This window comes from Acomys russatus, chromosome X, assembly GCF_903995435.1.
Source record: "Acomys russatus chromosome X, mAcoRus1.1, whole genome shotgun sequence".
NCBI classification, from domain to species: domain Eukaryota; kingdom Metazoa; phylum Chordata; class Mammalia; order Rodentia; family Muridae; genus Acomys; species Acomys russatus.
In genome coordinates, this window is record NC_067169.1 from 67953302 (window position 1) to 67971681 (window position 18380).

Here is an 18380-nt window from a genome sequence, read left to right on the forward strand (position 1 = left end):
GCTTTAATTCTTTTTCTCATTCAGAGATAGTGCAACATGTATGCATTTTTTAAAAAAACGTTCTACATCATTTTTTCTGCTAATTGTAATAGTGTGTAATACTTAAGGGTAGGATAAGAATGGAGTGGTACTTTTAAAACATTAGCCATTGTCCCATTTTTATTCCGCTTATGTTTGCATTGTAGTTATAAAAATTACTAAGACATACATTTTTTAAATGTCCTAGATTCAGTGTATAGAGAATACATATGTGTACATATGTGTGTACACATTAACTCATGGTATCGACAGAATTTTGTAATTGAACATTCATAAGAGTAAAAAGGAAACCAGTAATTCACAAGAGAGCAGACCTTGGACAAGTTTCTATGTTGTGCAATCCCAGTACTCATTATGAACTGAATAATGCTTACAATACAAGGACTGCACACAATAATCTTTTGCTGTTGTTTACTAAAATTGAGCATGTCTTCAGTATTCTTTTTCCTCATTGTTATATATCAGCAAGTTAAAAATGACACCAGCATCTAAACAAACAAAATTTGTGAGATATATAAAGCATGTTTCAGAGGTTCTATGACCACAATTTATAAAATATTTTGTTTAACACTTATCTAGTTCATGATGTAAACTATTTCAGTTGTTAAAAAAGTATTTGTTTGTTATATTACTTGCTAAAATTGCAGATTTTTATTATTCTCAGTTCATATAATTCACTATTTACATATGATTATATTTTTAAATGCAGATGTCTAGCTATATAGTGGGATGGGTTAATAGCACATTTTCTGCCAGTTTTATTCACACAAAAAGCTATTTATATCATGTCTTCCTGTGTTTAGAATCATTGCTGAAACATTGTTAATGTTGCTAATTCCTAATAAATATTGATAACATCATTAGATGCCTGCTGCATTAATACTCTTCTATAATGGAATTTTAAGTATATCAGTACATTTATCTTTTAAAAATCCTATTGGGACTCTAAATGAGAGACGCATGGGAGAATAGCAAAATAAAAGGATACAGAGGGTCCTAGAAACCTACAAGTAGAACAATATGATAGGCAGATTTGGGCCCAGGTGTCCCGCTCAAACTAAGGCACCAGCCAAGGACAAAACAGGCCGTAAACTTCAAACCCCTACCCAGATCTAGCCAATGGACAGAACATTCTCCACAGTTGAGTGGAGAGTGTGATATGACTTTCTCACGTACTATGGTGCCTCACATTTGACCATGTCCCCTGGAGGGGGAGACCTGGTGGCACTCAGAGGAAGGACAGCAGGTAACCAAGAAGAGACTTGATACCCTATGAGAATATACAAGGGGAGGTGATCCCCCTCAGGAACAGTCATAGGGGAGGGGAATAATGGGAAAACAGGGGGGGGGGAGGAATGGGAGGATACAAGGGATGGGATAAACATTGAGATGTAACAAGAATAAATTAATAAAAAAGAAAAGAAAAGAAAAAAATGCTGTATTCTTTAATAGCTGCAATTACTCATATTTAGGTATAAAAATGTAACATGTGATAGTGCTTATTACACTGGTGTACTGCTTTCATATTTTATTATATAACATTGTACAACGTTTCCTTTTTTTTTTTTTTTTACTATATTTTTGTTTTTTTGAGACAGAGTTTTTCTGTGTAGTTTTGGTATCCTGGACTTGTTTAATAGACCAGGCTGGACTCAAACTCAGAGATCTGCTTGCTTCTGCTTCCTTGAGTTCTGGAATTACAGATGTGCCCCACTATACCCGGTAATACACCAATAATTCCAAAATATTGATATTAAATGTTACTTACTATGTCAAAGGACTATGGCAAGCAAGCCATTTTGACAACAGGAATTGAGAAATGACAAAAATTAAAAAAGCAATTTATAGAAATCTAAGTTATTTGTTGGTTTTTATCAAAGAATTAGATTACTCAAAAGCTAAGAATGCTTGTCATGCTGCTCTTCTAGAAGACTCATCTTTGATTCTAAACATCCATTTTGAGTAACTCACAACCTTCTGTAACTCCAGTACTAGGGGTATCTAATGTTTGATACTCATATGCACACACACACATGCAAACACACACTTAAAAGTAATGAAAATGGATAATTAATATCAACTATAAGATTTTCATGAGATAAAAGCAGAAAGAAATTGTTTTGGATTTATTTTTATTTATTTATTTAAGTAGTTTATTCAGTTTACAACTTATTTGTTATCCCTTCACTTGTATCTTCCCATTCCCCATCCCACCCTTCTTCTTTCATCATATTCCCCTGCCCTTTTGTATTTAATACTTTGAAAGATATATTTCTTTTTATTTTATGATTATGGATGTTTTCCCTGCCCTCAAACTCAGATGAGGGCTTCAAATCCCTCAGAAGTGGAGTTACAAATAGTTGTGAGCTGCCATGTAGGTGCTAAGACCAAAATCCAGGCATTGTGCTACTCCTAACTATCGCTCCAGCTTCATAATAAAAAATTTTTAAATAATAAGATAAAACAAAAACTAACACATTAGAATTGTACAAAACAAACAAAAGGAAAGGAGACCAAGATAGGGCACAAGAAACAGAGACCCACTCATTCACGCACTCAGGAGTTCCATTTAAAAAATAGTAAATTGCTAACAATATAAATGCCGAGGACCTGGTGTGGACTTTTGCAGAACCTATGCATGCTGCTTCAGACCCTATGAGAACATATGAGTTTGACAATATTGATTTAAAGGGTCTTGTTCTCCTAGTGTCCTATAACCCCTTGGCTTTTACACTCTTTCTGTCTCCTCTTCCACACCCTGACCTCTAAAAGAAAGGATTTGATGGACACATCCCATTTAGACCTGTGTGTTCCAAAGTGTCTCACATTCCGCATTTTGTCTGGCTATGACATCTGCTGTAGAAGGAAGATTCTCTAATGATGGCTGAGCAAGGCAACGATCTAAGGAATATGGTAGAATGCCACGAAGATTCATTTTATTGATTGTTCCTCTAGCTGAACAGTAGCATTTGGTTTTCCTATAGGTTGCTAGCTTATCTACTCTCAGATTCTTTGTCAGCCAAGCAGCACTAGGTATGGCTTACATCTCGGACTTTTCCTCAAATTAAATATTAGTTACTGCCACAATTTTTTACCACTATTGCACCAGTTTGTCTTACAGGCAGGTAACTTTTTCTTATTTAAGCACATGTAGCTGGATTGGTGCTTACCTTTCTCCTTGGCAGCAGGCAAAGTATATTCCAGTACCATGTGTCCATAAAGGTGGATGTTCTAGATAGGTGACAGCTTCACTTTTCTATGTTCAATTGGTTGTGTAAATGTTGTCCTTAGCAATAAGGTCTTGCCATCAGTATGTACATAGCAACTTATAGCTTTTTTAATAGCCTGGAATGTTTGGGAGTCCTCAAGTACCCTTTTTGTCAATAAATCAAATTGGTGCTATCTGTTCCCACCTGTCACATAACACATTTTTTATTCTATAACACTTTTCTTTGAATTTAGACTTGACTAAGTCTTTCATGTGTCAATATGGTTTACGTACTTTCCTCTGAACAATTGTACATCTTATGCACAGAACTGAAAATATGATAAATGTATTAAATGATCATTGCTAGTAAAACAATTGTGATTGAAATCCTGAGTAAAAAACTAATTGTATATTTTTGTGATTGTGACAAAAACCATTTTATTTTCCTTGGCCATCGAATTCAATATTTAAATAAATGAATTTCCTTTAAATATCTTTATATATTAAAATATATACACAACTTTAGTAGTGAACTGTTCTTAATAAACACATCTCCTTTAACTACCATAGGTGATGCTTCATTTATCTTTTTTCTAAGCATAGAAATGTATAATTGTTTATTCACTAATGATAATACTTAATTGAATGATTTTAATTTAAGACAGTATTTAGAGGCCGGGTGTGGCGGCCCATGCTTTTAATCCCAGTACTCGGGAGGCAGAGGCAGGCGGATCGCTGTAAGGTCGAGGCCAGCCTGATCTACAAAGTGAGTCCAGCACAGCCAAGGCTAACACAGAGAAACCCTGTCTCGAAAAACCAAAAAATAAAAATATAAAAAAAACAGTACTTAATTAATATGAACATTTTTGGTTGGCTTTCTAATAATTTTTTCTCTCTTCCCCTATTTTCTCTCTCTCCTTCTCCCTACCTCTACCCTTCCCTCTGTTTTCTTTTCAATGTCAGTATACGGTGGGCTGACAAACAGTACCTTTGGTGTCGAGACTGGTATGGACTTGTTGTCCGGGACGTATATATTTGCGGTCCTGTTAGCATGTGTCGTGTTTCAGTCTGGCGCCCAGGAGAAGAATTATACGGTCCGAGAAGAAATGCCAGAGAACGTCCTAATAGGCGACTTGTTGAAAGACCTCAATTTGTCTCTTATTCCCGACAAGTCCTTAACCACACCAATGCAGTTCAAACTAGTTTACAAAACCGGGGATGTACCATTGATTCGGATTGAAGAAGGTACTGGTGAGATCTTCACCACTGGCGCTCGCATTGATCGTGAGAAATTATGTGCTGGAATCTTGTTGGATGCCCGTTGCTTTTACGAAGTGGAAGTTGCTGTTTTGCCGGATGAAATATTTAGATTGGTTAAGATACGCTTTCTGATAGAAGACATAAATGATAATGCACCTTTATTTCCGGCAACTGTCATCAACGTATCAATTCCAGAGAACTCAGCTATAAACTCTCGATATTCTCTTCCGGCAGCCATTGATCCTGACATCGGCATAAATGGAGTCCAAAACTACCATCTAATTAAGGTATGTTTTAAAAACAGCTTATTAGAGGTATTAACTCTCTTATAGAGTGAAAGATCTTATGGTATTTTTGCGTTAATTATCATGACTTTTCAATGTTTATGCAAATACAACTAGAAAAAAAATCATTAATGTACAGTTTGCAATCACATGAGTTAAGAAAACTGCACAGTATATTTATGCTCTTTCAAATATTTGTGCTCCATTAACATATATAGGCCATAGGCGAGGAGTTCAGCTCTGCTATTTACAAATCAACATACTATCTGTTATTTGACTTTGAATCTGTCTAGTCATAGCTCTGTCATAAATTTCAACTAGATACATAACTTTAAATGTTAAGAATGACTAGATAACCCAATTAATTTTTAAATGATTGTTTCAGAGAAAGTTTTTAAAAATGCCAAAATTATGAGAGGTAAATAGGCATTTGCTCTTGAGCATTTCATGCATGTATATAATGAATTATGATAATATGTACCCAGATTACCCGACCCTAATTCCTTTCATATCCTCCCACTATGTCCCCATCTAGAAGCTTTTTATTACTAGAATTTATGAACATATTAGGTTTATTAATAAAATTTTTATGTTGATTTCAAGACAAGGCTAACTCTATAATCATCTTCCCAATCCAAAAAATGGGACTATATTCTTTCAGTTCTACAATATTTGTTTTGTTTGAATTATTTGAAAGCCGATGTTTTTGCTACTATAAAAAAAGGTAATCACATTTTTTTTTGCCAAAAATTTTCAGTTAAAATAAAGGATTTGCTTTGTCTTGATTTGAGTCTTGTGATAGGAATGACAAAGGAAAACATGAAATGGCATGTTCTTCAAATATGTGCAGAGAGGTATCATTTACCAAGTTCATGGGCTGTTTTTTAATTATTGGGAAGCTTTTCATAATAGTTGAGAGCTCAGGTATGGGTATGTGAAATAATAAAATGTACTTAGTGGTCTTCATATATTGAGCACATTTGAAAATATATTGATATAGATAGTATACTCAAAACTTTAAGTGTTTTCAGCGTATACATTACCAAAATAAATTGACATTATGCGTATTGTTGAAAATTTCTGAACAAACATATACATATAAATATTTCATTTGATCATTACAATCTTTGTATTTTTATTTGGGAGATATATTATATGGGAAAATTGCTCAATTGACATTGTTGTTTCATTAGATTCATATCTTCGTAAAGAAATTGAAAAACACAGTCTTTTTGAGTGAGCTCAAATTAATACAGATACTTGAATATATGTAATAATTTAAAGAGAAGGATTTATATGAAGTAGTGATATAAAAGAGATGGTTTAGAAGATTTGCAAATAATCATTTTTGATTAGCTCTCTACAATGAGGTTTACTTCTCTCATGTATTGGAAACAACACAGGATCATAATTTTATGCACATTTCTTTTTCACTTTCAGCCTACTTCTTTATTTTCCAAGTCAGGGTTTCTCTGTGTAGCCTTGGCTGTCCTGGACTTGCTTTGTAGACCAGGCCGGCCTTGAACTCACTCTGATCCACCTACCTCTGTCTCCGTAGTGCTGGGATTAAAGGCATGCGCCACCACGCCCAACCCTTTTTTCTCTTAAAAATAGTGTGTGAATTGTGCAGTAATTTTTAAAGGGCAAGATGTATGAAGAATAAACGCTACGCACAGGGTAGAGGAGCATGCATGAAATATTTAGAAGTTTATGTGGGGAGATAGTATGGGTGCCTCCCATTTTCTGAGGAGGAGAAGGGGGAAAGAAGAGAGGATAGGAGGTTGGGACTGGGAGGACGGAGGGGCTGTGAGTGGGATGTTAAATGAATACATAAAACATTTTAAAAAGAAATATATTAAAATATTTGAATACTTAAAATATGAACCATAACATTTTACATTGTAAACTATATAATAGAATTACTCTCTGAAGCAAACCTATTTTAGTAAAACTTACTGTGAAGGAGAATATTCTCAGTTTTTGATAGGTAAAAGGGTAGCCTTTAACTATATGTTATTTGATTACTTGAAAATGTCCTAAGAATACCAATGAACTGAATCAGCTTTGTGTATGTTGTCTCATTTATTGTATTTTCAGTTATTTAAGAATTTCATGTGTGTATGTGGTGCTTTGATCAAGTTCTTCCACTCACTTCTCTTCAACTCTTCCCATATCCCTATCATTTCTTCCTTCAAACTGCGTACACTTCTTTGTATCCACTGAATCTGCTTAATTTGAGAGTATCCTTTAAATTTACATTGATTTTAGTAGCCATGAATATATAAGTGACTATCATACTGTTCATCAGATTCTAAACACATAGGATTTATTTAGGAAATAAGAATAACAGGTAAAATTAAAACAGCAACTTAGAAAACTGAAATCAGACAATATCACTGTTCTGGGTTTCTCCACTGGACATCTTGAAAACTGGCATCTTTTAAAATGCTAGTCTTCATTTAAGAAACAATTTTTGTCATCTCTACTTTAGGACGACTAATACAGTTTCATATTTGTCTTGAGCATTCATTAACAAATTTAAATTAAACAAACCTCTTGGGATCATTTCAACTTTGATAAAATGTTTGTTTTCATTTGATTTTCTTTAAAAAGTTTACCAAATGATAAAGACAGTCTTACTATAGGATTTTCAATAAATTGTGGAAATGCAGTATACAATTTATTTTGCTTTAAACATATGGTACAACTAAATAACTATATAGTGTACCTAAAGTACTTTGGCATTTGTATAGGATCATGAACAAATACTGTTCAGAGTGCCTGTTAAAATAATGAGAAAAGAACACAAAGCACTGCCTCTGGCACACAAAAGGCTGTGACATTGGTGACATTAAATGAATGCGCTTTGACTTACAAAAACATCCTGTCATGAAAGTGGCATATATTCTGTGGAAGAGATAGCTTTAAAAAACAAGAAAAAGAAGCATGTTTTGACTGATCCATAAATGTTAGTAAACTTTACTGTTTGAAAGTAAGTAGACAAACAATAGTACTTTTGTAGAAGACTTGCTATCTTACAGCATAGAGTGATATTTAATTAGTGCTAATCTAATCTAATCTACTATTATTGAAGACCAGAATAGCAAAATTGCAGTTGATCATAACTAGAGTAATATAAAATACATATGTAAAGGTCAAATTAGTTCTGCTTATAGTACCGTAAAACAGAATAATACTAAAACATTACTGTATAAGTATTTTAGTAAAGTTTTAATTCAGATTATCCCATAAACCAAAAAAGTATTATTATTCCAAGTTTTTAATAGTAAAGTTAATTCAAAGCTTTAAATTAATCATCTGTATACTTGTGGTAAGGTTAATTTTCAACTTATTAAATGGAATATTACGTGATCCTACTACTGTTACATTCTAATTTTAATAAAAACTGACAGCAGTAATAAATGCCCATTTATGAATAAATAAATTTTATTTTGTAGGTTTTCCTCACTAGAGGTTCACTTTGATAATAACACCAGCTTTTAGGGAGCCTAAAAGTCATTAGCATTTAATTGTCCTTTTATATTTCTGTCCAGCAGAGATCAGAAATGATAATCTGCACATCATAGAATTAAAGAATATAAATTCAAATAGTCTTAAAGATGAAAGGATAAACTTCTAAGTAACACTTCATTTTACAGTTAACAAATGAGGATATATTTTTACTAAGACCCTTCTGAGAATCTTGTGGGATGCAAACAACAACATATTAGAGGAAATGCACTAATGTAATATGTTTGCTATAAACTTTTTCGTTTACACTTTTAGCAATTGTACACTTATATTCAACTGTAGAAAAACTGGCACTGAAGTAAGGAGTTACATTTTAATCTTAGTTCAAAACTTAATGTATGGGTAACATGCTGAGTTTTTTATATAATAGATGTAAGTTTTAAGCAAATAAGGTAATTTTGCTAAAAGTTCTATTTTATTTATACTTATTCTATAAAATAGTTGATATGACTTAATGCCTTTATAAATATGTGATATTGATATCAACATTTCAAAATAGGCACTTTTTACAAATGTTTTATTTAGCTGAAAATATAAACATAACTTAAAAATGTTCTCACTTAAAAATAAAATAGAAGAACCTGGAGAGATGGCTAAGTGGGTAAGATTATTCGTTGCTCTTGCAGAGGACCCAGGTTTGGTTCCGGCACCTACATGGTAACTCACAACCACCCATACCTCCAGTTCTGGAGGATTATGATAGCCTTTTCCAATATCTGCTGAACCAAGAACATGACACACAGACACACATATAGACAAAACACTCATATGTTTAAAATAAACATAAAAAAATAAAATACTAGAAGCAGAGTCTGTGGCTCATTGCGTAAAGAGTTTGCCATGCAAGCGATAAGTACACGAGTTACAATTCTAAGACAGCACAATCCTGGATATATTAGAGCACATCTGTAATCCCAGCACAGCTATGATGCGATGTTTGGGAGAAACAGAACCATGGAACTTTTGAGGCCAGCTAGATTGATAAGCACAGTGACAAACAAGTGACACTGTTTCAAATGAGGTAGACACAATTGACACCTAAGTTTGCCCTTTGACTTTCACACATGGATCACAGTAGGCATAGCATGCATTCACAAGCACACACACACATGCACATGTATGCTCCCATACACACACATAAAAATATAAATATTTAATAATTAATTGTCTTCCTTTTCATTCATTACTTTAGCTTCATGAAACTAGTACAGAAAATCTGAAAAAAGAAATAATATAACAGCATATTAGATCAAATGCTTTGTTTTGAGTATAAATTAAGTTTCAATGTAGTATTCTTGGAAGTGCCATTTAGCATCCAGATACAATTAGATGCACCTAAAGAAATTAAACGTGGACTTCAGTTAAGTCTAATTACTCAGAGCCTAATATTCTTAAATATTTTGAAATGTTCCATATTTACTAGTCTTTTCCTTGTGGAATACACATCTTTGCCAGTATTAGTTTATGAAAATAGTATAATACCCTTTATCTAGGTTAATTTTCAGTAATAGAGGGCTAGGTGTTTTGAAATACAATATATGAACACATATATTTGCAAAATTAACACATATACTGTATACACAGTATAGCAACTAAATAATACAATTGCAGATATTTGAATAGTTTTCATCTGTTGTGAAACATTAAAGATAATTACATATGACCCATTTTAAGAAACCTATTTTTTATTTTTAACATACTTGAAGAATATTTAATAACACTGTGCTTTAATTACTGCATGTATTGATCTCTGTATTTATAGTTTAACTAAGAAAAGGTAACATTTATTTATGATAAGAATGACACATTAGAAATAAGTGTAACTTTGACTACATTGAATATATAAGGTATACACTGATTTACATATCTAATTTAACCTTGTCATTGAGATATTATTTACATATGTATCACATGAAGAGTACTACCAAGAATATTCCTTATTCTTTTGTTTCTTATATATGTATAGTTATGTTTATATATGCACACTTAACCATTTCAAGTTACTGACATTTTTAAAAATGTAAAGACCACATAATCTGTCATAGTACAACAGTAAATAACCCACCGTGTCTTACTACAAATCTAATAATCTAAATTCAATTCTTTTAGTGAGCAGCCAATACAAAATCTTATGGGAAAAAATAGATTAGAATATAGCCACTGCCTCCTTAGAATTTACTAATGGGAATGCTATCCTATTTTAATATAAGAAGGAAGAAAATATTTATTGTCATGAATGAATAATTTCTTTGAGCTACTCACATTGCCATAGACTAATTTTAAATCTTCAGATTCATAAAATACATTTGAATTTCAAATCTAGTTTAATAAAATTTTCACCAAAAATCTTCAGGAGTTTTGGAGGCAAGGACATTTTGTCAAAATTTCTTTAAAGAATCATTTTGAGCTAAGAAACAAACCTTGTTTTGATGATAATGCCAATCCCTGTGCCCATATTGATACGTATATTAATATATTATTTCAATTCTCAAACTTGATGTCTGTATCTCCAATTATTCTTCTATAAAACAAAGAAACATATCTTTATCTGAAAGAGTGATGATTATATAGTAATTAATAAAATAATAAAAAGTTTTCATATTTCCTGAACATCTTGAAGAAATGTGTTCTATAAACAATAGTTTTAATCTACTTTTTAAGATTAGTCCTTGGTAATTTCCCTGAAATATGATGCTTTATTTTCTTTAAGCGTAGTATCACGTAAACTAAATTTACTTTTTCATACATATTTTATGTGTGTGTACAGAGAAAATATGACAACATAATTTTATTTCTCAATCAATGACACTGGCTCCACATTTACTTTTGGAACTAGTTCAATATAAAAAAGTCTTATATTTACCTTCCTTAGCTTAATTCTTGAATCAGATGCCTCCTTCTCTTCATTTGTCTCTACGTCCTCCTGCCTCTCCATATGACCATGATGCTGTTAATATGAATGCTTTCCCATATACTGTTTCTGCCATTTGGAACTGCTGTATTTACATCTCATTCTTATGTCATTTAAAAAATCATATTTTCTCTATGCTTCTATCACCATGAGAGCTTTTGGATTTTGTTTTCCCATCTCTTCATGATGATCTTTTCATAGTGGATTTCGTAAGAGAGATATGTAATGTTATGTTTGTGCTTTATATCTTTGGCCCTTCTAAATGCAAGGATTTTAGAATATCATTTTTCAAGATTTGGTATCTTGAGCTCTACATTATGCTAACATTTGTTCTTGGTTCATGGGAGGATCACCATGCCCCTTTGAAAATGATTGTTTACTTAGAAGGATCCTCCTAAAACTGTCTGGCAAGGTAAACACAGGATAAGTTTCCAGAACCCTACATACAAAAGAATATTAAAGGCCTAGCTCTCAGTAATGAAAATAATAAAATAAATGGTTAACAAGAGCAAAGTGGACTTCAAAATAACCCAAGGAGGCATAAATTTTAGAAAAACAGTTTAATGGTTATAAATAAATTAAGAAGTGTAGAACTTTATAGATTACTTTCACTTGAGAGTAATGCTTTAAGTCATAATTACATTAATGAAAATGAGAGTGTATATAGATATCAACTATCTAGAAAATAAAATCTTGCTTAGTTAATATCTAATAAATATTTCATTAAAGTCAAATACCTCCAAAAATAAATGCAAAATGAAGGCTAGTGAAGGTAGTTGGATAAAAATTTAGATTGTGATGTTCTAAAGTTGATTATTTCATTCTCTTATGATCTCATTCTGCTTTTTCCCCTGTGTACTTAAACTTTTTTTAAGAATACATTCCAGGAACATTTACATCTTTTAACTTAGCATGAAGAAAGTTATTACTATGGTAACAGCTACAAATAGACATTCCACCTCCACCAAATATACTGTTCATATGAATTGCAGTTCTTTGAGGGTCTTTTCAAGTGAATGTAGAACTGACCATAATCTGATTTTTAATGCTTTAGGAAGCATAGTAGTATCATGGATACCTTTTAGTAGAAGTACTTTTGGGAATGGAAAAGTGAAAATGTCATCATTGCTGACAGGACATGTATCCTTCTCTTAGAACATTGTTCACTGATTCTTGCATGAGCTAAAGTAGTGTATCCATCTGTACCTTTCAAGAATGTGATAGTTTTTCACAATTTAAATTCTTCAAGAATCTTTCCATAAATATGCAAGTGATGGCAGTTTTGCTCTAAGCATATATAAAACCTAATGGTGTTATTTTAAGATTGAACTTCTAACAAGAATAAACAGAAGGATGGTTATACATCTAGAGCTCTCATGTAGAAAACAATTGAAGTTTGCACAAATGATAACTAAATTAATAAAACTCATGCTCCAATCACTTTAATTCTTTGAAAGCTGTTTTTCAAATTATTTGTTTAACAGAGAAGACTTCTTGATAAATATTTCTATATAACAACATAACTCCACTGTGAGGAATTAAATAATTTCATTTGTTCTACACTTATTTCGTGAATATTTTATATGATCCCCTTATCTATAGCTAGCCTTTGTAAATCTCAAATTTAAAGTTCTGGGCCCACAACAAGGTAAATGTTTCCTTGAGGAACTCTTACACATATGTCACATGTGCTGGCTAGTTTTTTGTCAATTTTCCAGAAATTAAGAAACACTAGGGGAAAGGGAACCTCAATTGAGGAATTGCTTTCATCAAATTTGCTTGTGAGCATGACTTTCAGGTACGATCTTATTTGATGATTGAAGTGGTAGAGCACAAGCTACTGTGGGCAGTGCTGTTCCTATGCAGGAGGTCCTGTGTGGCTAAGCATAAAACAGCCATGGAAAGCAAGTCAATAAGCAGCATTCTTCCATACTTGTTGCCTTTGCTTCCCTTGCTGATGTACTATAACCTATGAGCCCCATAAACCCTTTCCTTCTCCATGCTTCTTTTGATTGTGATATTTATCATAATGACAAATACAGAATAGTGACTAGCCTTAATTTAATAATAATAAATGTAAAAATAACATATATTTAACTTTCCATTACTAGGCAACTAGTCAATTTGTCAAAATAAGTATTTATTATTCTTTTGTGTAATATTTCAGAATGCATAGAGATATAAGAAAAAAGAAACTCTCAAATGCTAAACTTCTGCATTTATTCCTAGTTTTCAAATTTTTGTTCCATGCCCTGTTCTTTTTAATTCTGTACCTAATTGTTTTTAGGTAGAGAATTAACACCAGGGGATGAAGATGGCTCAGCTTTTAAAGGCTAGGCTCACAACCAAAAAATAAGGGATTACCACCTAATATGAATGAAGTCAACTATTGAACTAACTTGACCTATACTTTCATTTTATTTTAGAAGTATAACTCTCAGGCTGGCTTATGTCTGCTGGCAAAAGATTAGCTTGTAAAGAATTATCTAGCAGCAGACAGAATATCATCAAAGTCATATAGGATGAATCTTTTTTTAGCTGACATTGTTCATTTTATGTAGTGTTCACACTGCTAAATCGGCATGAAAGGGACATGCAATGCTGACATAATGGCTGTAAGAATTCAATTATTGTGTACAAGATTTTCACTTCCTTAATCATGACTGAAACTATCTGTCTTTTGATTTTTGTTTTGTTTTTTTTTTTTTTTTTTGTGTTTTTTGTGTTGTTTGTTTTTGAGATAGGGTTTCTCTGTATAGCCTTGGCTGTCCTGGACTCGCTTTGTAGACCAGCCTGGCCTCAAACTCAAAGCGTTTGGCCTGCCTCTACTTCCCAAGTGCTGGGATTAAAGGCGTGCACCACCACTGCCCAACTGAAACTATCTTTCTTTTGCTTCCACACACTGACTCACTAGACTTCCGGGCAAGATCTAAACAATGAAAGTTTTCAGATGATAAATGTGATTGAGATTCCTCTCTATATTTTTCAAAATTGCTATTTATCATAAAGTTATTTTCCTATAGCCTAAATAGAGGATGACTTACAGAAGTGCTTGAACTTCATACCCAAAGAATGATTGCTTGTAGGACCAAAACATTGAATAGTATTATTAAATAGAAAAAATGGGTACTAGCTTCATAGTATTAAAAATTTCTATCAGAGTGGTTTATATTTTACATTATGATGGTTTGAAGATGATAGATATTGCTGATGCATAATCAAATTTATATCAAAATTGTTTTCAATATTTTTTCTCGATTAATGAACATTTCAAAACATGAGGGCACAAATACAAGTCTCCATCCATGCAATTAATTTTACATCATGTGTTTTTATTTCTTTAATGCAGTGTGTCTCAACTTTTCTAATGCCGTAACCCTTTAATACAGTTCATAATGTTGTGGTGACACTCAGTCATAAAAGTATTTTTATTGCTACTTTATAACTATAATTTTGCTACTGTTATGAATAATAATGTAAATATCTTAATAATGTAAATATCCCATTAAAAGTTCATTTGACCCAAGGGGTTAGGAAATTCTGGTTTGGTGCATTAGCCTAATTTTTGCGTCAGGGAATCAAATATTACCCATTATTAACAATACATATATCTAGAATATTATTAGCATACAGCAAATCTATTACTTAACCACAAATTTTAATTTGATCTTCAATGTTGTGTAAGTAGTAACTTATTGTATAGGTATGATGCAGAATTTTATTTTAATTACCAACTCTCACATTGAATATCTTTCATTAGACATTGTCCAGAAGCTGAAGTGCTGAAATGAATATGGAAACATATTTGAAACTCACATCCATCTTACAGGCAGTATGCCTGCTTTAGCATGTCCTAATAAAAATAAATAAACTCATTTCAAGCAATTGTCTTGTTCATATAGTTAACAGCGGTTACTACAAACCAAGATAACTCTGATGATAACAAAATCAATTTAACTACAAAAGGTGGGAAAGATTTCACTCACTTTGATAATATAGTATTTTAATTTTTGCTTCTTATCAGACCTTTATATTAGTGATTATATCAGCAGTTTTCCAAATTGCAAACTGTATTTTGATCACAGACGATGTCTATAATTTTAATAGAATTGTCTAAATGTTTATCAATACATTTTCATTCATGAAATTTGATACATTTTAAAACATATATCAAAGAATTGTCATTTCTTGAAAAATTGTCATTGAATTAAATTAGCATGTACTAAGCTAAATACAACTTCTAAGTCGGTCACATGAGTGCTTCTTTATTATCCAGGTTTCCATGTGCATCTCAATATATGCAAGAAAGTGATTTAGGACAACACTATGTAATTCACACATTCCAAACGCAGTCATATACAACCTAATTGAATAGGAAATTATTATGTATCAATGAAGCATGTCTCTCTGCCTTTCACTTTACCTTAAAAATAGTTAAAAATACTTAGTAGGAATTCTTTACTTCTTATTGTTTTGTGGTTCTTCTTGTTGTATGTAGTTTATTGTATTTATGTGTAATAAGATAGAGGTATATGTAAAAAAGAAAAATAATAGTAATAATAAATGCTGATTTTAAAAAGGAAAGATTCATGAAAAGCTTTTACTTTTTCTTTTGTTTTATTGGGGAATCAAAGCTAGAAAGAATTTCTTTAAACCTAAATTATTCATAGAGTTAAGTAAACATAAATCTCCATTAGAGTTACTTGTTCCGTTCAAATCAGTATTACAAAACCATTTTCTTGGTTTCCATCATATAATGAACATCTTTTACAGAGTGTGGAATTCCTATTTTTAATATGGTAGATTAAAAGAAGTCAATGTAGAGCTAGTTAGCACAATAGGGACCTCTTGTTCATATTTTTAAAAATTTTGAGACTATCATACATGAGCAGTAGCTACTTTTGACAAGATTTTGAGAAGACTTCCTTGTTGGACTGTGGTATTCAGTCAAAATCTCAGTGTAGTATGCATTTTAAAGAAATAACAATTTTAACAACTCACATAAGTACAGCTAAATACTTTTTGCAATACTTGATCATCTTACATTTAAACCATTTTTTTATATAATGCTGATAACTTTTTGAGGATAGATTAGTAACAAGAGAGTACACTTAACTACAGTTTTAACTTATGCTTTGACTCCCAGAGGTAAAGCTGAAATAATTGTTTGGTTTTACCATAATTAATGCTTTAAACTGCTGCTGTGTCAAAATAACAATTTTACATGTTAAATGTCTTATTTGCATTTCTAAATTATTATCATGTAATCAATTTAATATCATAAAACTATTGTGAACATTATTATTTAGACCTCCATTTGAGAGCATGTTAGTCATGACGTATGTCATTATATATAGTACATATCTTTCTATTTTGAAGAAAGATTACATTTCTGTGATTTGTCCTCTTTTAAATTAAGTCATGTAGCTATTCATTAAACAAAAATAGGGTTTACTGTTTATGACATTAAAATTATAAACTTTTTTACCAGTGGATCCTGAAAGAGAAAAAAGCCCATTCTCAACAAATGATTAAATTAAAAATAATTTCCCTACCAACTTTCTACTCTTACAACATTGATTTTATAATCCTTAACTGTCAAGAATTGTTACATCTTTGATATTTTGACAGCTCTTTAGTAGAATAAGAAATAGGTATTGCTATAATAGATAAATGATGAACTAGATCAGCTTTGTTGATTTCAAAACAGTAATAATTGTGCAGGGTTGCTATTGTCTTTCTTATATTTTGTAGTGAGTGAGTATTATTTTTCAAAACTTAAATAAGATATATTGTCAGGTCTGGAATATTTTCCACAAATTTATAATCATACCACACTGACTGTATTTATAGCTTGTTCAATATTTCATGTATGACCTGAGAATTTAAAATATCATAAAATTGCTTATAAACAGCTGTTTAAATTTTTATTCTTTTCATAGAAAAATTTCACAATCATATACATTTGTTTAGTTTGGAAACTGATGCAAGCCCTTGTCCAGTTGATATTACAGAATGACAAAATTTCCACATAAATAAAACAACAGCTAAGAAATGAAACTAATATTTAACATTACAAATAAATTAATGTGTTGGGCATTTGATTATGTATGATAAGTAAGAAAATATTCTCTCTCTCTCTCTCTCTCTCTCTCTCTCTCTCTCTCTCTCTCCTCTCCTCTCTCCCTCTCTCTCTCTCTCTCTCTCTCTCTCTCTCTCTCTCTCTCTCTCTCTCTCTCTCTCCACACACACACACACACACACACACACACACACACACACACACACACACCATTGATTATGTTTTCAGGGTTTTTTACCCATATGATTAAGCCTTCTCTGTATTGGAACTGGTCTTAGAACACAAATAACGTCGATTGTTTTAAATTTATTACCTGAAACCCAAGGATCTGTATATTAAACTATTTTCCCAATTTTAAAGTAACGTTATCTAATAAACTAATCAAACTCACTTGAATTAAATGTTACGTTTTACGTGTGCACAAAGATCTGTTACAACTGCTGTCATGGTATCTTGTCTTAGTAAATTTAAGTGGTAGTTTCTTTGATCAAATATATAAATTAGTTTGTTGATATAATTAGTTTGGGTGGCACTGAAGTGGCCCATGGGTTAGCATATTGCTGTCAAATTTAAGGAACTGAGGCTGATAACTAGATCCCACATATTGGCTTGATTAAAGTTGCCCTCTGTTCTTCTACATTACCTATAAACACACATCCCTACATATATACAGTAAAGGAAATGTAGGATGACATTCTCCAATAGGGAATAAAATGAATTTTTTTTTCTTATATAAAATTAGTTGGTTTTATTATGTCCTAGCACTAAAAAATTCTAAGTTAAAGGTTTCTCATTGAAAAAGCCCATTTACCCTTTCATAAAATTAACTCAGTTGTTTTTGACTCCAGGATTTCAAATTGTTCTATTGATCACAAGATACAAAATTCCAAAGAAAATGTACTTGTATTATCTGCTTACTATCCTTAAAATATTGATGTTTATACCAACAATTCTTATGAAAATAAAATAAAATTACTCTCCATTTATAATTTTCATAGTCTTTTCTATGTGCTGGACCTTACATTTTTATTTATTTTTTTAAAAGTTTTTTTATTAATTTATTCT

The 18380-nt window shown here is 31.7% G+C and overlaps 1 protein-coding gene across 2 annotated transcripts in view; it reads left to right on the top strand.

Moving 5' to 3' along the window:
• The window catches only part of Pcdh11x (protocadherin 11 X-linked), a 598814-nt gene that overhangs the window by 39140 nt on the left and 541294 nt on the right, over positions 1–18380 (top strand). For both annotated transcript variants that reach the window (XM_051141350.1, XM_051141351.1), the window contains exon 2: positions 4211–4794. In XM_051141350.1, coding sequence (XP_050997307.1) covers positions 4255–4794 — 540 coding nt within the window. In that variant the 5' untranslated portion in view covers positions 4211–4254. The remainder of the gene's footprint in view (positions 1–4210; positions 4795–18380) is intronic.